The sequence below is a fragment of the Felis catus genome, chromosome A2, assembly GCF_018350175.1.
Source record: "Felis catus isolate Fca126 chromosome A2, F.catus_Fca126_mat1.0, whole genome shotgun sequence".
Classification (NCBI taxonomy): Eukaryota; Metazoa; Chordata; class Mammalia; order Carnivora; family Felidae; genus Felis; species Felis catus.
Genome location: NC_058369.1, coordinates 13416443 through 13438438, shown reverse-complemented (window position 1 = coordinate 13438438; position 21996 = coordinate 13416443). Strand labels below are relative to the sequence as shown.

Sequence of the window (21996 nt, the reverse complement as noted above, 5' to 3'; positions counted from 1 at the left end):
CTGTCTCAAAAATAAATAAACGTTAAAAAAAAAATTAAAAAAAAAAAGCATGTGAATTTTGTTATGATGTTGCCTTTCCCCAACTGGTCTTAAAATAAAATTTCATATAACTGTGTTAAAGGTCAGCTTTGTTAGGGCATAACTCCCATACAGTAGAATTCAGTACGGGACTCACGTACTGAGCCTGGGTGGCTCAGCTGGTGAAGCGTCCGACTCTTGATTTCAGCTCAGGTCATGATCTCGTGGTTCGTGGGATCGAGCCCAGAATTGGGCTCTGTGCTGATGGCGAAGAGCCTGCTTGGGATTGTCTCTCTCCGTCTCTCTGCCCCTCCCCTTCCTGAGCGCTCTCTCTCTCTCTCTCTCTCTCTCAACAAATAAATAAACGTTAAAAAATAAAACCCAGGGGCGCCTGGGTGGCGCAGTCGGTTAAGTGGCCGACTTCGGCTCAGGTCACGATCTCGCGGTCCATGAGTTCGAGCCCGGTGTCAGGCTCTGGGCTGACAGCTCGGAGCCTGGAGCCTGTTTCGGATTCTGCGTCTCCCTCTCTCTGACCCTCCCCCGTTCATGCTCTGTCTCTCTCTGTCTCAAAAATAAATAAATGTTAAAAAAAAAAATTAAAACAAAACAAAACAAAACCCAGTAAAGTACAGTTGGATGTGTTTTGGCAAATGCATAAATCCTGAAACTGTCAATCTGGATATCATATTTCCATCACCCAGAAAGTTCCATCGGCCCCGTGGCAGCCCATCCCCTCCCCCAGATATACAGTAAGTAACAGATAGTGGATGTACACATTTGCCTTTACCAACTGGACACGGCGAGTTACAGATTCAACCGGGAGATGGAAACATCTCCTGCCGTAGTCCCCCTGGGCTGAGCCCAGAGTGGGCTCAGGAGCCCGGGGTCAAGGTCTTCCTCTGGATATTGGCAATTGGCCAAAGTCCCATTTTATGGCCAGTACTAATGAGGCTAGAGACAAATGGCCCGGAGGGTCCAATGGGCCCTGATGTCAGCCCCTCAACAGTGAGGATAAAAAGGAAATGCGGGTGTGGCTATAGACTGATGCTTGCGTCCCTTCCCAAGTTCATAAATTGAAACCCCGATCCCCAGTGTGATGGCGTTAGAAGGGGGGGGTGCCTTTGGGCGGCGATTAGGTCACGATAGCGGAGCCCCCACGATGGGATTAGTGCCCTTATGAGAAGGGACACAAGAGAGCTTGCTCCCTCTCCCTGCTTTCTGCCATGTGAGGACACAGACAGAAGGCAGGTGCCCACAAACCAAGAATCATCCCTCACCAAACACCGGATCTGCCGGCATCCCGATCTTGGACTTGCCAGCCTCCGGACTTGTGAGAAAGAAGTACCTGTCTGCTGTTTAAGCCCCCCGTTCCGTGGTAGTTATTGTCGTAGGAGCCAGAATGAAGATTTGCCACATCCCGGGGTCACCGGGAGCCCTCAACCGGTCGCTTCACCCTTCTGAGTCTCAGTCTCTCTGTCTCTAAAACGGGGATACTTCCGGAACCAGCCTGCTGGGGCTTTTGCGGCTATTAAATCTCCCTGCCAGGACTCAGCTGGGCACTTTTAGGCCTTAGCAGCTATTATTGTGATTGCTACTGTTGCCATCCCGGCTCTGATTCTCCGTCCTGAGAGTTCCCAGCTGGGCGTCCCAGAACTCTTCTCTCTGCCTCCTGACTCCACCCAGCAGTGGCTTGTGGCCTTGTCTCGATCCTGCTGCTCTGTGCCCTGGGAAGTGGCTATGGCAATGTGGGCGAGGAGGGTGGACTGGGCCGGCAAGTAGCTCAGGAAATTCCAGGGCAGAGGCGGTGCTGGGCGCCGTTCACCTCACCTGCTCCTCCCCACCCCTCTGGCTGAGGATGCGCCCAGACTTTTGTCCTTCCCCCGCTGTGGGTGGTTGAGGGCATCACATCCTGCTCCACTCGCCGGGAGACCCCGACCATCTTAAACTTAGCCTTGACTATCTGCTGGAGCCTGCAAATTGTCAAAGGGAGCTGGGGGTGGCACGAAGCCAGCCCCCGAAATTACGTTCGCTCTCACCCCAGGACCTTTGCACAGGCTGCGCCCACTACCTAGGATGCTCTGTGCCATGTTTGTACCTGCGAATCTCTTCCTCCAGCTCCCCATAAAGTGTCACTCCCATAGAAAGCCCCTCTGGGCCCTACTCAGGACCCTCTGGATCCTACTAGCACTGCGTATCTCCCTTTGGCAGGTCTTGTCCAAGTTATAATTTTGCGTTTATGCAGGTGACTGTATTTTTTTAAAATTTTTTAATGTTTATTTATTTTTGAGACAGAGAGAGACAGAGTGTGAGCATGGGAGGGGCAGAGAGAGGGGGAGACACAGAAACCGAAGCGGGCTCCAGGCTCCGAGCTGTCAGCACGGAGCCCGAGGCGGGGCTCGAACCCGCGAACCGCGAGATCATGACCTGAGCCGAAGTCGGACGCTCAACCGACTGAGCCACCCAGGCGCCCCTGATGACCGTATTAATACCCATCTCCCTTGCTGATGGGGAGCCCTGGGCACGCATGGGTTCGAGCGCCTGGCATGCAGTAAGTATTCAATAAAGAGGGATGGGATCAGACATGGAGTTCAACAGCTATTTATTGAATGTCTTCTTATTTTCACCCAACAACTCTGCTGAGCCCTTCAGAGCATCTGGGTGCTGGGGACACGCTATAAATGAAGAAAGCCTCTCCTTCCTGTGGTGCAGGGCCTCTTGCTGACATCCTAGTGAAACTCTTGAATAATGGCATCATTCTTGTCACCCAGGCCCTGCTCCCCAGAGGCACATGATGCATTTATGAGCTAATCAGCAGACCTCACTTGGGCTGATCCCTGTGAGCTCCTGGGGGAGATAGGGACAGTGAACGTCAGTCCTATGAAGCATCAGGCCCTTTCTCTGTGCCCGGCCTGTGATCCCCTCAAGACCTTCACAACCTCCTATCAGGGAGACTTCATCATAGGCGAGGCATATTTGATAAACACCTTGTTTTTTTGTTTGTTTTGTGTGTGGGTTTTTTGTTTGTTTTTTTTTAGCATAAGTATATTCCATGCAGCATTTGGGATATACTCCTACTAAAATGTATTGGCTGGTTGTCTGAAATTATTTTTTTAATTTTTTTTGAACATTTATTCATTATTGAGAGAGAGAGAGGACGAGCAGGGGAGGGGCCGAGAGATGGGGAGACACAGAATCCGAAGCAGGCTCCAGGCTCCGAGCCGTCAGCACAGAGCCCGACGCGGGGCTCGAACTCACAGACCCTGAGATCATGACCTGAGCCGAAGTCGGCCGCTTGACCGACGGAGCCACCCAGGCGCCCCTGAAATTCCATATTAACTGGGTATCCTGTATTTGATTTGGCAACCTTGATCCATCGCCCTGCCCATTTTCCAGATAGAGAAGTGAAGGCTCAGATAAGCGAAGCGATGCGTGCAAGGTGGCGCAGCCGGGCATGAGCAGAGAGAGAGAGGGTGGCGGCCAGACCGCGGAACCTGATGCCCCGCAGGGCTCAATTCCTGCCCCCAAAGAGCAGGGATGAGCGTGGGGGTCCTCGGCCAGCAAAAGCCTCGCCTCGCCTCGGCCACGAGCTCTCTCCTCATCCCCACTCCTGCTGCTGGAGGCGGCCGCAGGAGGGGGGGGTCCCCAGGACCTGGGCCCTCTGCAAACACCTGCAGAGGAGCCCGTCCCACCGGCCATCTGGGCTCTGGCATCCGGAAGCAGGTCAGCTGGTCCCCTGTAAACAGCCAGTCTCATGTCACTGTAAACAGCTGGTGTCTGGAGATGTTGTCACAGCGCCCAAGCCTCAGTGTGACTGCCCTGTGACTCGATACCGGCCGCCGGCCCCTGTCACTTGATACTTGGTAAACAGTGTTCTGAGAATGGGCAGGCGGCGCCCGGTTTGGTCCGCATGGTGCTGGAGCCGGGGGGGGGGGGGGGGGGGGGGGGGGGGGGGGGGGCTGGGTCCAACTTAAACTGGGTCCTGACACCCAGGGAGCCACCCTCACTTGCTCCGATCTAATGCTTCGTAAACATCAAGCGTGATACCTGTCGCCTGTCAGGGGTCAGACGCCGTTAAGCGTCTACCCTGCTCTAAAATTCCGTCGCTGGCGACCTGCAATCCTTTAAGCGGAGCTGCAGTGTTTGTAAGACGACCACTCCCGATACTTTGTTGCCCACTGAAGGTCTCATCCAGGGGCTGGCAAACGTAGCTTTGGCCACGCGCTAGACGTGCCTTTTACGCTTTTGCAATGATTACAAACGTACCGAAGGAAGGTTTCCGGACACACAACTATATGAAATTCAAAACTATGTAAATAAAGCTTTATTGGGACACTGCCCACGCCCCCCCCCCTCATTTGTGTATTGTTTATGGCTGCTTTCAAGGGAACGGCTGGCCAGGCTCCGAGGCAGTCAGCGCAGAGCCCGACGCGGGGCTCGAACTCACGACCCGTGAGATCGTGACCTGAGCCCAAGTCGGTCGCCCAGCCGACGGAGCCACCCGGGCGCCCCTATGTTATTTTTTTAAGTAGGTTTCAGGCCCAACATGGAGCCCAACGTGGGGCTTGAAGTCATGACCTTGAGGGGCGCCTGGGTGGCTCAGCGGGTTAAGCGGCGGACTCTTGATTTTGGCTTGGGCCACGGGCTCTCGGGGTTCATGAGGTCCGGCCCCGCGTCGGGCTCAGCGTGGAACAGGGAGCCTGCTGGGGATTCCCAATCTCTCTCCCTCTCTCTGCCCCTCCTCCGCTAATGCGAACGCCCTCTCTCAAAATAAATAAACACACTTTAAAGACAAAGCAAAACAAACTGACCCTGAGATCAAGACCTGAGCTGAGATCGAGGGTCGGACGCTCCAACGACTGAGCCACCCGGGTGCCCCATACTATGTGACTTTTTATAGCAAAAGTTTGTCAACCCCTGATCTAAGCGCTTGGGCAGCCTCTGTTCTCTACGCGGCTGTCAGTAGCCAACAAGCAACGGCCCAGTTTACGTACTGGGCAGACTATGAGTTCATCGGTCCGCAATGGTCATATACCGTGCAAACGAGTCCCTTGCTTCGTACTCAGCCCGATGTGCTGACATGCTCAGTGCAGCAAATGGTCTCTGACAGCAGCTGAGAATTAGGGAAAGGAAGAGGAAGGGTTTTGCCATACGCGGGCTGGACCTTGAACTCCGAGCCTAAGAGCGGACGTTCTCCTGCAGGAGAGGTGGAGCTCTGGCCACGTGGGGGGAGGAGTATGCTCTGCCTGGACACGGGGACACTGCCTCTCCTTCCCTGGGATTTCCCATCTATGCTGTTGGCCGATAACAGCCAGAATGAGGAAACTTCTAGGCCCAGTCTGGAAGGAAAGGGTGAGACATGATGCTGGGAAACTCTCCCATTTGGGGGAGGGGCGTTACGCCCCGCCCCCTCCTTTTGGAGGTCCCATTACAGAGGAGAGGTGGAGGATGGCCACGAAGCCACAGATATGTGGTAATTATGAATTGCCAGAGGCGGAAGGGAGGGGTTGAGAGAGCGGCAGCTTTGGTCAGGGAGGCTGAGGGGCCTCTGAGGAGGGGACACTTGAACTTAGATCAAGGAGGAGAAGGTAGGGAGCGAGGGAAGGGCTCTCTGAGCAGAAGGAACAGTGCAAAGGCCCTGAGGTAGGCCTAAATCTGTTGTGATAGAGGCTGCGGGGCGAGGCCACAGAGGGCCTGGTGGGCTTTGGGGGAGGGGGCGTGAGGGATGGGATCTGAGCCTTGTTTCAAAGCCCCCCATGGCGGCCCTGGGACTGGGACACTGAGACACCAGCGAGAAACCCCCATCACACGGCCTGGGCCTTGGAAAACCTCTGGTCCATCCTACAGACAAAGCAGACTGGCATTGAACTGCTGTGGGCCAAGGCCAGAAAGCCCACAGGCCTGGGCGGGGGACTTTCCGGAACACATGGGCCTGTGGATCAAGTGGAAATGTCTTGCCCGACCTTCTAAACCACCGGGGTTGGCAGGTCCTGAGGATTATATGGCAGCAGGAGTCCCCCTCCTGGGGATCAGGTATGGCCAAGGAATCTGGGCCAACTCCAGAAAGTCAGCATGTGGGGAACATGGCCCTGTGTTCCTGGTGATGCCCCTCAGCATCCAGAGGGGATAGACATGGCCAGACACGAAATGCCCTCAGCCCATGGCGTCAGGACTGGCTTAGAAAAAAGGGGTATTTGAGATGGGGTTTTCTTATTATAATTTTTTTTAACATTTATTTATTTTTGAGAGGAGGGGGTGCAGAGAGAGAGGCAGACACAGAATCCGAAGCAGGCTCCGGGCTCCGAGCTGTCAGCGCAGAGCCCGACGCGGGGCTCGGACTCACGAACCGTGAGATCGTGACCTGAGCCGAAGTCAGATGCCCAACCCGCTGAGCCACCCAGGCGAGATGGGGTTTTGAAGGATGAGTAGAAGTTTGCCGGCAAGTGAAAAGCCTCTCAGGAACATGGCGTGAGGAGGCCCCAGTTTGGCCCCCTCTGGCCCCTGTGGCTGACTCCAGACCGTCACTGACCCTTAGGTGTTTCCCCCACTGGCTAGCTCCCGCCAGCACTCCCCGGTCCCCACTGCGGATAGACACCGATGCCCGCCACCTAGACCCAGACTCACAAACGCACCCACCAGCCCGCATTTGCTTCCCGTATTGGCCGACGTGTGCAAACCCACATTCAAGCACACGCACCATGGGCACGTGCTTCCGGGTAACTCCACGGACAAAGCTGACACGCAGACACGTGTGCACGCGTTGGTGGGCTTCACTCATCTCCAGGCCGCCTGCAAACACGCATGTGCGTGCACGGCCCCCCCCCCCCCCGCCTCCCTCCTCCCTCCCCCCCAGCACGCGTCATGAGGAGGCTCAGGAAGCGCTGCTGGGGGGCTCCCTTGAGAGCCAGCTTCCTGTTTTCAAAGAGGCCAGGAACTGCTGAGGGAATGTGTTGGACGGCCCAGCCCCTCCTCCACTGGCTCAGCACACCCCATCCGGTCCCGCAGACCTGGTGTTGCTTCTGTGCCCGGTACCGACCCTGTCCTACCACGAAGTCAGGTTCCAGGTGACAAAACTGAGGCCCGGAGACGTGCCGTCACCATCCCAGGGTCGCACAGGAAGGCAGAGACCCCCACCTGCCTCCCCTTGGAGGGCCCTGCCCAGGACTGGGGGCTCACAGACGGGGAGACGGGAAGTGCCCCCTCCTGCCTGGGACCGCGGTGCTGTTCCCAGGCCCCCCGGGGCCACCTTGACCCGGCCCTGGGCTCTCTGGCCCCCTGAATCCCATTCTCCCATTCACGGCCCACCCATCTCACTCATCTGCGTCCCCAGACAAGGGCCACCTACACCACAAACGTTAATGGAACGTCAGCTGCCAACAAGGCTGCCGGCAAAGAGGTGGTCTCACCCTTAGGGGGCTCGTGGGGGTGCCTAGGAGCAAATAAACACAGCCGCGGCTGCCCTCTCTTGGAATGCCCTTCTCTACCTCCCTGGTGAACTCCTCTTCACCCATCAAAACCCCAACCCCAGTGGCCTCTCCTCCTGGGAGCCCTCCCGGGACCCTCCAGGGAAGGGGTGTCTGTGGATTCCACCACAGATTCCCAGCACGATTGGCCCAGTCAGAGTCACATGCCTATTCCTGAACCAATCCCTGAGTCTGTGGTCACAAAAGGCTCTAATTGGCCGGACCTGGTCGTATGTCCACATCTGGAGCCATGAAGTGGACCAGGCTCCTTTTGTCCTCCAAAAGGAGAGCAGGAAGAGGGGACGCCCCCCCCAAAACCTTTGACCAAGGACTTCGGGGGCCTCTGCCTGCCCCATCATGGCTGGAGGGGCTTGGGCAAGTCATTTGAGCCCCGTGCCTCAGTTTCCCCACCTGGGAATCAGGCTCAGCAGAGTGGGGGTATTGGAGCCCCGGGAACCCATAGAGGCATGCCCCCTCCCCTCCCCCACCCCGCTCAGCAGGCCCCATTGGCCCCGTCCACCCCCCAATCCTTTATTGTTGTTTTCTGTAAGTCCCCCCAACCCCCGGAGGGGGTCCCTTTGGGCACTGATGGCTGCCAGCTGATTCACTGCTTCCTCCTGGGCCTCTCGCCCAGCCTGATGCTTTCTGGGGACTTTCCTGGCCTTCCTCGAACACCCGAAATAAGGTGGGGGAAGCGAGGGCAGAGGGAACACCCTGCAAACCCTCAACCAGAGCCGGGGGCGCCCGGCGTGGTCAATGCTGTTGGACCTTACGTGTGTGTGCACGCAGGCGCACGCGGGTCTGTGTCCGTGGAGGTCTAGGCTGTGTGTGCCCGAGTTCACCGGCCCATTTCTGGGTCCCTGTATGTGTGTGTGTGTGTGTGTGTGTGATAGCCGCCCCCGCATGGAGCCCAGTGGGTCTAAAAAACAGACAGACTCAGCCCCGCACTGGAAAAGGTGCATCTGGGGGAGGGAAGTCGCCAGGAGCAGCTGGGAGGGCAGAGATATTGCTGGTGTGCGGGGGGCGCAGGGGGCGCCAAGGTCAGGAGGAGGCAGGGTCTGGGGTAGGTCAGCCAGGCTGAAGGGACGGGAGCTGTGTGTGGGCGCCTGGGTGGCTAAGCTAGAGCTGAACTTTGGGATGAAATGGCAACAATTCTAAAGCATTCATTGAGCACCTAGTGTGTGCCCGGGAGGGCTCTGGGGAAACAGACACCACACCAACGAACAAGTAAATATATAACTTTGAGGAAGGGGGAAGATCAGGAAGCGAAAGGCATCAGGACAGGAGTCAGGGAATTGAGGGGTGTTCTGACCCAGAGACAGGGAGGGCATCCTAGGGCAGTGACTTGTGATCTGAAGCCTGCTGGGGAGAAGGTCCTGGGCATATCTGGGGAGAGGGAACTCCAGGGGGAAGGCACAGCAGGTGCAAAGCCCCTGAGGTAGGAATGAGCTGGCAGAGGGGCCCCATTCATGAAGATCTAAGTCCCAAGCAAGGAGGGGAGGCATCAGGGGGCAGCACTGGTGGGGAGCAAGGCCACCAGGACGGGCTGTCCTGTAACTGGAGCCCGACAGGAACCCTCCACCCCCACCCCACCCACCCCCAGTGCTCCCTGCTCGGGACAGAATGTGCTGGGAGGAGAGGCCAGAGGCGGCTGTGCCTGGTGGCTGCAGCTAGGCAGCTGGAGGGTTCCTGAACAGCGGCCCAGCCGGGCCCCTGCCAGCGAGGGTGGAAAACAAGCAAAGGGCGCCCTGCCTGTCACCCCCAGGGCCCTGGGGGCCTGGCCAAGCCAGGAAAGGAGACGGAGATGGTGAAAGAAACAGAGACTGAGACAGAGAGATGGTAAACAAGAGAGATGGTGAGTGAAAGACAGAGACAAAGACAGAGATAGAGAGAGAGAGAGAGAGAGAGAGAGAGAGAGATGGTGAGCCAGACAGGGGGAAACAGAGACAATGACAGACTGAAACAGAGAGACAGTGAGAGACTCAGAGACTGAAACAGAGAGATAGTGACCATAAGAGATGGTGAGCCAGGGGCAAGAGACAGCAAGTGATAGGAGTGAGAGAAACAGAGATGCAGAGACGGTGAACCAGAGACAGAGAGGGGGTGGGGGTGGGGGACAAAGACGAGAGACTTACAGAAAGTGAGCAAAAGAGACAGTGAAAAAACATGGGAGAGGCAGAGAGAGGCAGAGGCCCCCAAAGCTTCAAATAAATGAGTATCTAAATCAAAATTTCAGAGAGGGATGAGGGCTATGAAGGCAACAGGACAGGGAGATGGGAGAGGGAGTAACAGGGAGTGTCACCTTTAACCAACAGGTTGGGGCGTTCTTGGAAAAATGAGGTTAGGAGGTGAAGAAGAGCCAGTCACAGAGAAGAAGAGCCTTTCAGCAGAGGGAACCACATGTGCAAAGGTCCTGAGGTGGAAACCAGCTTGGATTACGTGAATAGCAGTCAGGGATCCGGGCGGGGGGGGGGGGGGGGGTTGGAAGGAGGGGTGGGTGAGAGGGGCCTAGGGAAGGGTGGGATTTTATCTCGGCCACCCCCCTCTATGCCCTATGGGCCTCACTCTGTGTTCAGGGGGTTCCCTGAATTCTGGATGACCCAAGCCAGCTCCATGCTGATTCCCATTTATCTGAACCGGATAATCCACCCCTTAAGGGATCAGGTTCCAGACAGTTGCAGACGCAGAAGTCCCGGGGACGCGCGATGGCTTGTCCTCCCAAGCCTGCCAGGGGAAACTTTTGTAACAAACACCTTACTCTTCTGTGTGGGGACAGAGTTCTGGAGACTGGGATCTTGTGTCTTGCACACCAGGGCGACAGGGGAGCTCACCCCTCCTGAGGCTATTTTGGAGGTCTGGGTGACCTGGTCTGTGCTGTGGGTACATCTCTCTTCTGCGGGGCCCAAAGGAACCCCAAATCTGACGGGTTCAAAGCTGGATGCCAGGTCAGCTGCCGAGGGCAGACGCCGCTGGACAGGGAGGGCTGGGCAAAACCCGGGGCCGGAAGTCGGTGGGGATCAGGACCCAAATTCACACCACGGGTGGCAGACAACTGAGGCTGTGGCAGGGAGGTGTCCCAAGAGTCTCGGGGGAGGAAACTGGCTCAGAGCCACGTGACTTGCCCTTGCCCGTAGGTCACTCAGAAAGCTAAGCCTGAACCCATACCTGCCAGGGTCCAGGCCCTGGGTGCCCTCGTCCTCCTCCCTGTTCCTCGGCCCCGCCAATGGTCACCCCAGACTGCCAGTTAATTCTCAGTGCCTGGGGCAAATGGGTGAACACAGCCGGGACTATTAAAACGGGGTTCTAATTGGGCCCAGCCCTGTGGGGGCGGGGCCTCGGGGCGGGGGCGGGGCCTGAGCGCCGGCTCTGGCTGGGAGCCCCTCCAGGAGCCGACCTGTGAGCCTGGCGGTTCCGAGTGGGGACTCCGGACCCTGCACGAGTCACCTCACTCCACTGGACTCCCTTTCCCTACCCGCAGCTCCAGAAGAATGATGACCTCCATGCCAACAAATCCTTGCACACGCATGCCCAAAGCAGCCCTGTTCGCCGTTGCCCAAATGTCTATCGAGGGGTGAAGGGAGAATCCAAATGTAGTCCATCCACGCTAAAGAATATTATTTGGCCACAAAACGTTACAAAACGTTGACGAAATGCTGCCACGTGGGTGAAAACGTGGACGTTTATGCTGAGTGCAAGCCCGGCCGGAGAGGCCACACGGAGCATGATCCCATCCACGTGAAATGCCCAGAACAGGAAAACCCACAGAGGCGGGAAGCAGATGAGTGGGTGCCAGGAGTGAGGGAGGGGGTGGGTGGGGGTGACTGCTAACAGGGGCGGGGTCTCCTTTGGGGAGGTGATGGGTGCACACCGCACGTGTGAATGCACAAAACGCTACCAAACTGTATGCTTTAAAGGGGTTCATTTCATGGCACAGAAGTTTCATCTGAATAAAAACAAAAGTGGTTCAAACTCAAGAGAAGCAAGATCCACGTGTCCCCGGGCGCCCCCGCCCAGCCAGCTTTTTTTCCTCTCTGAGGCCTCTGTCTGCCTTCCCCCATTCAAGTTCCTAGCCTCTGTGACTGTGCTAGGGAAGGGGCATGGGGTCCAGCTCCAACCTGAGCTCAGCCTCCCTTTGTGTCCCTGGGCCTCAGTTTCTCCTTCTGGACAAGGGGCCCCTCCGCCCTCCGCGGCCTGGAGTTCGACCCTTGAGATCCTGACGCAAGATGGAGGTCATGGCCACTCAGCTCCCTTGTCAGCTGGGGGAAATAAACCAGTAAACCCAGTCTCGTTCCCCACGCTTTTATTTAAAAAAAAAAAAAAACCAACATCTGTAAAAAAGAGAACAATTTAAGGCTTATCAAAAATGATGAGTCCCAGGCGGGGGCCCCGCCCCCAGCTATGGCTGAGACTCTCCAACTGGGGGCTTGTCCAGCTGCCCCCTCACACTTTGTCCCTCCAGGATACAGGAGGGCTCCAGAGGCTCGCTGGTCCTCGTGTGTTACCCCAGGCTGACCTCTGACCCCAAGGTCTGGCTTAATATTCTGAACCGGGTTTCCCTGGTCATACAATACCCAGGCAAGTCGCATGTCCTGGAGTACTTGGAGGAGCCCCCAGGCAGGCCCAGCCTAGGCCAGGAATCTCTCTCTGGCTTTCAAAGGCTGGAGGGGGGCCGGGGTGGCTCAGTCGGTTAAGCGTTCGTTCAGCCCTTGATCTCTGCTCAGGTCATGACCTCACCATCCGTGGGTTCAAGCCCCGAGCTGGGCTCTGCGCTGTCGGCATGGAGCCCGCTAGGGATTCTCTCTCCTCTCCCTCTCTCTCTGCCCTCCCTGCTCGTGCGCTCCCTCAAAATAAATAAATACTTTTAAAAAAACAAACAAAACAAAGGCTGGAGCAGTGGTCTCCTGCCACCCATAAGCCCCCCGGAGCTCCAATGACCCGCTTCCCTGAATGCCTCACTCCTGGGCCCTCTCGCCTGCCGGCCCTTGCCGTGTGGCCTCAACGGAGGCAACTCGCTTTCTGAGCCCCAGTTCTGAGATGAAGGGGGTGATCTCCAAACATCGCTCAGCTCTGACCTTCTCCGACTTCTTCCTCCTCCTGTTTGTCTGCCTGCTGGGCCGCTATTCACACGCCACCGCCTCAGCCAGAACGCCCTCTGCTCCGGGAAGCCCTCTCTGCTCCCGTCTGGACTCTCCCGGTCCTGGGTCTCTTCCTCCGGTCCCACGGGACCGGAAGCGTTTACGTCTGGCGACGTCTCTCCCAGACCAGAGGCTCCCGGGGGAGCCGAGCCCTGTCCACAGGCCGGCGTAGACAAGACGGGATCCGACAAGGGGCATCTGATGCCTCGCGAGGGCCAGTCCACGTCGGTCAGGTTCCAGACTCTTCCCCCGTCCTGGGTTATGTCGGAAAGCCCTGCCCTGTTCCGAGGCGCGGATTCCCCAGCTTCCGCGCAGTCCGGTCGGGCCGCTCTCGATCCAGCCATTCCCCATGTCCACGGAGGCCGGAAGCCTGTGTGTACCCGCATCCCTCGAGGTATTCACTTGCCCCTCAGCAGGTCATGGAGCGTGGCCTCATGGCCTCTGAGGGCGGGTTTGGATCCTCCTGACAGAAAGAACCCGGTCAACTACCACGGCGGGGCTCCAGAGGCTCGGCAACGCCCCTCTCCCGCCTTGCTCGTCTCCGACTCCTGCACTCAGCCGGGCAGCAACACGCGGTGCGGGCTGGGGCGCAAGGGGGGCTCGGGCCCTGAACGAATGCACGCCATTCACATTTAAAACTCATCCGAGTCCCACCCCCACCCGGGCTCCCAGGGCCTGGAGAGGCTTCTCGGACCCCCAAGCTCACCTCGGAGTACAGGGGTGGGGGGCGGTAGCGGAACTCCTGGATATAGGCGAAGAAGGGGCCTTCAAGGTTCACGTCGGCGTCCTGCAGCGGTGGAAAGGGACTCTGCCCCGCGGCCGCCGCCTCCCCACCTGCCACCACCTCTGAGTACTCGGGAGGAGCTGCAAGTGAGAGACAGGGTGGGTGAGGCCGGCGGGAAAGGGGAGCCCCAGAATCGGGGACAACGGCCAGGAGCCGGCGTGCGCCAATCCTGGGGCTGCCGGGCGGTGTGCCCTCAGGATGAGATTCTGCGGGGGGATCTGGGGCCACCGACGCGATCGTTACTGTGTACTTTCACAGACGTGGCCACTGAGGCCGGGGGAGGCGGGGAGGGTCAGCCTGGCGCCCGCCTCTCCGCCCCCCCAGCCCCCGGACAGCGGGACGGGGAGCTCACCCTCGGGTCGCTCTGGCAGGGCCCCCAGCCCCCAGTCCAGCAGGAAGCTGGCACGGCTGCCCACGCTGGACGAGCGGCTGCCGAAAGGGTGCAGGGGGATGGTGCCGATGACCAGCGGCAGCTCCAGGAGCAACTTGGAGGTGCCAGGGATGTCCACGCAGACCTGGAGGGACAGACCGTGAGGGAGGGCCCCCAGGCAGCCTCGGGGGAACCCCAGTCTGGAGAACAGAGCAGATACAGCCGCCTCTGCCTCCTAGGACCGACGGGGCAATCTACCTTGAGGGAATAGTCCACATGTAGCACCCGGCAGTGCAGGATGGAAGGACCCACGGGGGGGATCCGCAGCGCCCGGCCCTGCCACAGCGCCCGCCGCCCGGGGCCCACGGGCTCGCCCGAGAGACTGGCCACCACTGCTCGCTTCTGCTTGCGGGCACCTCGGGCCATGAAGGTCTGCGTCTGGACCACTGCTGCCCGAGGCAGCACTGGGCGCGTGGAGCCGTTGTCGATCTCGGCGAAGACGGGGATTACCTCACCTGCAGTGGGGAGCGGGAAGGAGGGGGGGTGGCCTCAGTTTCCCCGTCTGCAGCTCTGATGTCGGCCCTCTTCCCCAACCAGCTCCGCTCGCCTGGTACCTGGCGTATAGCCCTTTCGGTCAATCTTGGCCGAGAGGGAGACAAGGCCACGACTGCTGTACCACGATCGGGCGACTTTCTCCAGAGCTCCCGCCTGAGGGGCCTGGTGGGGCAGAGGAGAGGGACAGGAACAGGTCACTTTGTGCAAACCAAAGACCCCGCCCCAAGAGCTTCCCGACCACCCCCAGCAGAGGGGGGATTTGGGGCAGCATTCCTGGGTTCTTCATAACCACCCGTAACAGACAGCCGCAGATAAAACCCATCTCAGAAGGCTGAAAATGTGATGAACGAGCTAATCGCTTAGTATACAATCAGTGCTCAAAAAACCATTATCATCGCAAGTCCTGGCGGTCCCCTATTTCACAGATGGAGCCCTCCGAGGCTCAGAGAGGGTGAGATACTTGTCTAGAGCCACACAGATTATTGGTGCAGGTGGGATCTGCACCCAGCTCCACTGGACTCCAAAGGCATCCCCACGCCTGCCTCCCTTCCTGCCAGGGCCCCGCAGTGATTTCCCACTTTGTGAAGGAAGTGAAGGGGGTGAGGAGCCCGTCGGGGTCACCCAGCAGCCAGGCCCCCACCTGCAACGCTCCCATCCCACCTCCCCTGGAACAGCCGCTCACCAGCAGGGCAGGCGTGTTGATGTCCACGGGCTCTATGACAGTAAATACCTTCCTTGCCCGGCGGGCAGGGACCCAGGGCCGGTGCAGGGTGGCCTTGATGCAGTATCGGACACTGCCATGTTTACCCTCGAATGACGTCACCAGGGTCCTGGGGGGGGGGGGGCGGGGAGATGGAGGGAAGGGACTTCAGGGGGCGAGATACAAGTTGGGGGTGGCCCCAGAGACTTAGGATGAGAGGCAGAGACCCGGAGGATCCTCCCCCAGGGGAGCAGTGCTGGGGTGCTGGGGTTTCGAGGGTCCCCAGATACAGAGCAGTGGAGCCCTAAACCTGAAAGCAGCAGCAGGCTTAGGGATTCCCCTGCAATCCTGCGCCCCAGACACCGTAAGACTTACGGAGGCAGCTGGAAGCTGAACGGGAACTCGTGGCGCCCGGGAGGCAGCGTCGTGGTCTCTCCGGTGTCTGCAAGTAAAAGCCAGAAGGGGAGGCTCGGCGGCCGCGCCAGGTTCCAGGAGCGCGCAGCACGTGCGCCGCGTTGGGGTCGCCGGCCGGTACCTGGCGCGAGTAGCGTGGCACGGTGGCTCACGACCTCCACACGCTCGCTGTAGCTCTGCGTGTACGCGGTGCTCGAGCCGGCGCTGCGCGACTCGGTCCAGTGCACGTGGGCGCGGCCCCGCGCGCGCAGCTTCAGGGAGCCCACGCGCGCCGGGCCCGCCAGCTCCAGCAGCACTCGGCCGGCAACGGCCTGGCCGCCGCTGAACACCGGCTCGGCGCCCGCGCTCGCGCCATCCAGCTGCACCACGAACGCCTTCACCTTGTCGAACAGCATCGCGGTCGGGATGCGAACCCGCGACGCGCAGACCCTGGCCTCGAACCCGCGACGCGGCGGCACGGCGGCACGGCGGCGCGAGGCGCCGAGGCTACAGCTTCAGAACTCGAACCGGCCCAACGTGCGCAGGCGCACTTGCGGACCAGGCCAGAAATTCCTGTGAGCCCGGCGCCGGCGCTGCCTTTATACGGCGGGAGGGGCGGGGCGGGGCGAGACACAGGCCCCACCCCCACAAAGGACCACACCAATGGCGCGGCGAGGGGCGTGGCTCCTCCCAGGCGTGGAACAAAACCTCAAAACGCCCCAGCTGCCTGCCCTCTACCCTCGGTGAAACTGAAGCATCGGGGGCCAGAGCCGGTCTCTCGAAGACCCCGGGGGTAAAGAGGGGAAACAGGGCCGGAAGCGGGTCCCGGGCTTGAAGTTACCCAGCAAGAGCATTCTGGCACTAGGTTTAATCATCAACTGGCCACCACTTTCAGATTGACTCAAGACACGTCCAGCCCCGAGCTAGAGGGGTGTGGGATGGGCTGGACCCAATCGGGGCCTTGAGTGCCCAGGACTACCCTGGGCCTCAGTTTCGCCTGTAAGTGATGGCGGAAGGAGGAGGAAGTGCGTGGGGCCCTCCTCTGCTTGGGCGCCCGCCCCCTCTTCTGATTAGAATCCCGCTTAGCTGGGTGACCCCGGGCTAGTGACAATCTCTTAAAACCTAAGTTTCCATGTTTGTAGAGCTGGAAGAAAATCAGTCCTGACCTCAGAATGTCGGGCCTTGAATCACTGTGTAGCCCATGCTCGACCTCTCCCAGAGCCTTGCTCCCACGTCATCAACCCACTCCCCACAAGCCGCCACTCTGTCGCACCTCGGCGCTTTTGCCCAGGCTGTTCCCAACTCTCGATGTTCCTGTCCCAATTTGCAGCCCCCAGCAAACTCCTACAAACCCCCTAGGCGTCCTTGTGCCCACTCCTGGCAGCACCCCCCCCCCGCCCCTCACCCGGGCCCCAGTCCCCTCCCAGACAACCGAGTGGAAGGGACGTCCCAGGAACCCCTAGGGTCAGGGCTGCGGTGTGCCCTCGAGACGGTAGGACTCCTCTCTGGGCCTCAGTTTCCTCAGAGAAGAACCTCCAGGAGAGTTTCTAAGGCAGTTTCCTCTTGGCGGTCTGCAGGGCACCGGCGCCCTCTGCTGGCAGCGAGATGAGCAGCTGCTCGAACCTACCCACTACCCTGGCGGCCACCTTTGAGGGGCCCTCAGACGACCCTGGGACCAGCCCTGAGGCCTCGGAAGCCCCAGTGGGAGGAAATCATAACCGGACACGGTAACCTGCAGCCAGAGTGGCCACAGGGGCATTGGGGTCAGAACAGTACGTAAGGGAGGGGCAGAGGCGGTAGACGCAGTGATCAGCTTGGGGGGTCTGCACGGAAGAGGGGACTCTGAGACCAAAATGAAGGGCTAGTACCTTCCCCCCGCCCACCAGGGCCAAGTGGAGCCCTGGAGGCTATAAGCCCAGGAGGAGATGGCGGATGAGGTGAGTCCATTTCACAGATGGGTCCCCAGAGGCCCACAGAAGGGCAGGGCCTCACCTGAGGCTACCCAGCAGTTCTGCAAGCTTCACCCCTGCAGTGTCTTAATGAAGCAGCTGGTGAGTGGAACCAGGGGTGAGACCAGCCCCAACTTCCCTTGAACCTCAGGGGAAGGGAAGTGCCTGGGGGGGGGGGCCCTTCCTGTCCCGCCCTAGGGCCCTTGAGGTCTGGGTTTCCACAGCTAGTAAGGGGAGAGCCTGCACCTAGGGCGTTGAGACAAGACTGAAAGGCTGTGGGCAAAGCATCTGCTTGGAAAAAAGGGGGCCATAGGTGGGAAACCAGGTCTGAGCTGCCTCTTTCCTCTGCCCATTTCACAGAAGAGTATAGTGAAGTCTGGCTTAGCCGAAGGGGTTTGGCGGACCCAGGAAGCCAACATCCTCCACAGCAAACATAGCTCACTGCCGGGGCTCGCCCCTGGCCTGCTCCTGACTCTCTGTGTTGGCCTAAATGTGGGGGGCTGAGGTTCAGAGCTGGAAGTCTTCCCAGCCCGATCTGTCCCCACCCCAAGTCTCCTCTCTCTTTGGGATGCAAACCTACCTGCAGCTATCACCAGAACTCCCAACCCGGGTTAGAACTGGTTCCTGCAAACACTGGGGGTAAACTGAAGGCGCGGGAGATGGGGGTCTTCTTTGGGAAATCAGGGACCCAAATCTGGAGTTAAAAGGAGATCCTGGGGTCCAGAGAGAAGGATGTCCCGACTCCACCCAGGGGTTCTCCAAACTCTGGATGGGGGGGGTAGGGTCCCGCGCATAGCCTTTAGGTGGAGGGTTTTCCCAGCTCTGTCGGGGGGGGGGTGCCCAGACACCCCCTGTAAAGGGGGGGGTGTCTCTTTCCTGGGAAAGAGGATTTGGTTTGGGAGGGGGGTAGGTGGGTAGGTGTCCTGTGGGAGGGTCAAGACCCTGGGGAGGAGGTCCCCACTACTTAAGAAAGGTCACTCGACCACACAGCCTCTAAACTGAAACTCTCCCCGCACTGGAGTAGAGCGCCCAGATCTGGGGCGAGGGTCCCAGGGGATCCCAGCCGGGAGTGGGGGCGGGGGGCTGAGAGGCTCACCTCGGAGCAGCAGCTGCCGCCGCCGCAGGTACGTCTCGGCAGCAGCGTAGTCGCTGGAAACCGCGTTGACACCCACGCTTCGGCCCTCGAGCCAGTGCGTCGCCGCCCCGCCGCGTGCCGCCACCTCCAGCGCTCTCACCCGCAGAGGCGCCGCCGCCTCCAGCAGCACCCGGCCGCATAGCCGCTCCCCGCCGCGGTACGCGCCGCCGGGGCCCCGGGCCAGCTCCAGCGCGAAGCTTCGCACGCCCCCGGGGCGCATGGCGCAGGCCCGGGCGCACGGCGGGGACGCGGCACCCCGCTGGGAGGACGGCCCCCGCGCCCAGCGACCGGGCGCGCGGCCGGGGTGCGCCCGAGGCCCTCCCGCGGCTCAGCGCCCTTCCTCGCGGCGCCGGTCGCCCCCGAGCTTCCTCCGGCTTCCGCGAACTCGTGCGGGCGCCCCGGGTCCCCCACCCCCGGCGGGCGCGTCGGCCGCCGACTTCCTGGTCCTCCGCGGCCGCCCCCGTGACGCGCCCGGGGCCGCCGGGGACGTGCCGCCCGCGTGCCCGCGCTGTTGACTTTGCCACCCCCCCGGCGCGGGGCGGGCCCTGTTTTTGCAGGGTCGGCGCCGTTGAGTCAGAGGCGGGCGGGGGCGGATGTGGCTGGCCCGGAGCGGAGGCAGCCACCGGGCTATCTTGCGGTTTCATCTGGCCCCTACCCGGCACCTTTGGCCCCGGGAACCGACCCAGCCTCCCACTCTGGTCTCCGTGCCACCTCCTGACTGTCCTCCAAACCCCCCGAACTCAGGTCTTGCCTCTTGGCCTTTGCACTGACCAGTCCCCTACTAGGAACGCCCTTCCCCAGATGGGCTCTCCCAACTACCCCCCCCCCCCCCCGCAACCTCCGCCCCGCCCACGCCCAAATGTCACTTCCTCAGAGTCCCCTAGTCATACTCTGCCTTGTTGATTTCTTTATGGCTCTGGTCTCTGTCTGAGTGCTGTTTACCGTGCCTCCTCCCTCCGACTAGGTGATCCCCAAAGCTGGGCACTGTGCCCTATTCTCCTCAGCCCATCTTACAGAGAGGGAAACTGAGGCCCCCACAGGGGGGCAGCCTCTGCCCGGTAGCACCCAGCCCTGCTAGTCAGGACTCCCAACTCCGGTCTGGAGCCCATGGGCACGTCCCCACTCTTCTCGATCTTGCACCCACGTTATCTGCTGAGCCAGGTTGCTGAGCTCTTTATCAGAGGCTGCCAGGACCTGAGGCTCTCAGCTGGGCCAGGACTAGCCTCCCAGGGGCCAGGCCACCATCTCCCTGCTATACCCAGAGCCCAGCAGCTGCCAAGCGCCTGCCACCCCTGCCTCACCACAGCACACTGAGCCCAAGGCCTGGAGGGACCTTTCTGATTTTCCTTGCGTCCAGAACCGGGAAGGTTCCGGAGGGGAACTCCAGCCCGCCCCAAGCCCACCCCGGGGGCCACTCTAACCCGGGGATCATACCACACCCTCCCCCACTTGTACTCCCCCCCGCTCCAGCACCCTCCACCGAGGTTTTTCGCTTTGACCCATGGGCCCCCGAGTTTGTATCCCGACTCAGCCCTCCTCGTTCTGCAGCCCCAGGCAGGTGGCTTCACTTCTCTGGCCCGCGGTTTCCCCACCCCGCCCGGGGCCAGGTTCTGGTGACCAAGTGTGGTGATTTACGTGATGGTCCCTGTCCACGGCAGGTCCAATGAACATGGTGCTCCTACTCATGTCACCTTCCCCACCGGACCCTGGTCCACTGTGGGTGCTCCAGCAAACTCGGCTGGTAGAATGGGAAGGATGTCTCGATTATCTGCTGCCTCCTGCAGGGCGGGGCTGGGTCCAGTGGGGACTGCCGCTGCTGTCCTCAGGAGGTGTACCCAGCTGAGCTCCGGCTTGGGGGGCCACCAGGCTAGAACAGTGATGGCAGGGGCTCGCCTAGACCCCCACATCCGTTCTGGGACCTGGAGTCAGGTGGCCACCTCCCATGTCATGAGTGTCCCCCAGCCATGCAAAACAGGCAGCAACTGGGTGGGTCCTGCTTTATTCAGAACTGGCAAGGACCCCTCTCCTGGTTGCTCCGTGCCCACCGGGGGCCTGGGGAAAGCCAGGGGGCCAGGGGACCAGAGGAAGCTCCTGGCTCCCCCCGGCTCCATTCAGGGAGGAAACGGGTGGTGGCCCACCCCTGCCCTCGCCTGCGGTCCGGCCCTGCCTTCTGCCCAGACGGTCTGGGTGGGGAGGGCCCTGGTCCACTCAGCCCAACTCAGCTTCGGCTCCTTGAACTCCAAGAGGCACCACTGTACAGGGCTTCCTGGATGGCGTGGACGTGGCGGCCACACGATGGCCAAGATTGAGGGGTCTGGTGGTGGGCAGGGGTGTCACCCGCAGTCTGAAGGGGCCATGGGTGGCCACCGGCACGGGGGGCTCCGGGCTGCCTGGTCCAGGGGTCCGGGGCCAGGCCGGGGAGGCAGGGGTGGGGGTGGCGGGCGTATGGCTTGGGCGATGAGGCCGGGCAGGGCCTGCAGGGAGGCGCCCAGCGCGTCCAGGCGGCTTTCGAGGGCAGCCAGGCGGGCCTCAAGCTCCTCGTGCTGGGCGTGCAGCTCGGACATGAGGTCGTACATGACATTCTGAGTCTGCCAGAGACAGAGCGGGAGAGAGAGGAGAGGCCAAGTGAGAGAGAGGGAGGGCCAGGCGCAGAGATGGTTGACCAGCCCCAGTTGGGGGGGGCCCAGGAAGGCGGACCCAAGTGAGGGACAACTGTGAGGACATGGCAGAGCCACAGGTCTCTTGCTGGGCCCCCGGAACTGGTAGAAGGAGAGACAAGAGGAGAGACAGGTCTTGGACGCCAGGCTGGGGGCCAGCAGGCCAGGGGAAGGTGGAGGGAGGTCCGGGGGCACAAGTGGTCAGAGCTGCCCTGAGGGGTTCAACTGGCCACCTGGACAGGCAGCCAAAGGGGGGGGGGGGGGGTCTTGGGTGGTGCCTTCACCCAGGGGAACCACGGCCCAGAGGCCCGGAGGGGGTTTGGGGCTGACGCTGCTCCAGGCTGGGGCCAAGGCTGAGAGGGAGGAGGTCAGTTGTGAACCGCCTCCCCGTGCCCCGCCCTACACTGGGGAAGGGACCGCTCCAAGGCCCTGGGAGGGGAGGCTGGCCACTCCACGTGGCGGGCCAATGCTGCCACCAGGTGGCGATAGAACATCGTTCCTCATCTCTAACCTCAGCTAAGCGCTGGGCACCCCCGCAAGGGGGACAGCCACTCCCCAGCCACCGCCTGGGATGGGAGAATTGATGCTGAGGCGGGGAAAGAGCCCCCAACCCCCCCCACCCCCCCCACCCCCCCCCGCTCCATGGAAGGGGGACAGGATGAGGCATCTACCACGGCATTTTGCTGCGTTCCACCCCTAGCCTCTCCCTTCCAACCTCCATGCCTCAGAGGGCCGCGGTCCCCAGGGCCAGAGGACAACATCTGGAGGCGTCCAGCCCTCTGATGATTTTTTTTTTTTCCTGGCCTCTGAGGTTTACATTTTTTTAAAACTTGGAATACG

At 60.5% G+C, this 21996-nt stretch overlaps 2 protein-coding genes, 1 long non-coding RNA gene and 1 other non-coding gene across 18 annotated transcripts in view; 1 reads left to right on the top strand and 3 right to left on the bottom strand.

Annotated features, from left to right (window-relative positions):
* Positions 1-2399: 2399 nt before the first annotated feature.
* On the bottom strand, positions 2400-2484 carry TRNAR-UCG. The gene has a single exon. It is a non-coding gene; the product is annotated as a tRNA-Arg (tRNA).
* Positions 2485-9130: 6646 nt separating this feature from the next.
* LOC123382673 lies at positions 9131-11278 on the top strand. 2 transcript variants are annotated; one of them, XR_006591362.1, is made up of 4 exons: positions 9131-9333; positions 9794-9888; positions 10255-10423; positions 10957-11278. It is a non-coding gene; the product is annotated as an uncharacterized LOC123382673 (long non-coding RNA). The 2 variants fall into 2 exon arrangements; XR_006591363.1 differs by having other exon boundaries at positions 9794-9896; positions 10255-11278.
* A 102-nt stretch (positions 11279-11380) lies between these two features.
* On the bottom strand, positions 11381-19248 carry ARRDC2 (arrestin domain containing 2). 3 transcript variants are annotated; one of them, XM_023247295.2, is made up of 8 exons: positions 18461-19248; positions 15398-15464; positions 15005-15152; positions 14382-14484; positions 14026-14282; positions 13750-13912; positions 13320-13477; positions 11381-13076 (listed from the first exon to the last, which is right to left on the bottom strand). In XM_023247295.2, exons 1-8 carry the CDS (start codon positions 18717-18719, stop codon positions 13023-13025), a joined length of 1209 nt encoding a protein of 402 aa, XP_023103063.1. In that variant the 5' UTR covers positions 18720-19248; the 3' UTR covers positions 11381-13022. The 3 variants fall into 3 exon arrangements, with proteins under 3 accessions (XP_023103063.1, XP_023103060.1, XP_006928693.2); XM_023247292.2 differs by lacking the exon at positions 18461-19248 and adding an exon at positions 15558-16795 and having other exon boundaries at positions 11381-13073; XM_006928631.4 differs by lacking the exon at positions 18461-19248 and adding an exon at positions 15558-16793.
* Positions 19249-20482: 1234 nt separating this feature from the next.
* The window catches only part of KCNN1 (potassium calcium-activated channel subfamily N member 1), a 32446-nt gene continuing 30932 nt past the window's right edge, over positions 20483-21996 (bottom strand). For 10 of the 12 annotated variants that reach the window (XM_045048283.1, XM_045048291.1, XM_045048273.1 and 7 more), the window contains one exon: positions 20483-21087. In XM_045048283.1, coding sequence (XP_044904218.1) covers positions 20833-21087 — 255 coding nt within the window. In that variant the 3' untranslated portion in view covers positions 20483-20832. The remainder of the gene's footprint in view (positions 21088-21996) is intronic. The other 2 variants (XR_006591350.1, XR_006591359.1) reach the window with 1 other exon arrangement.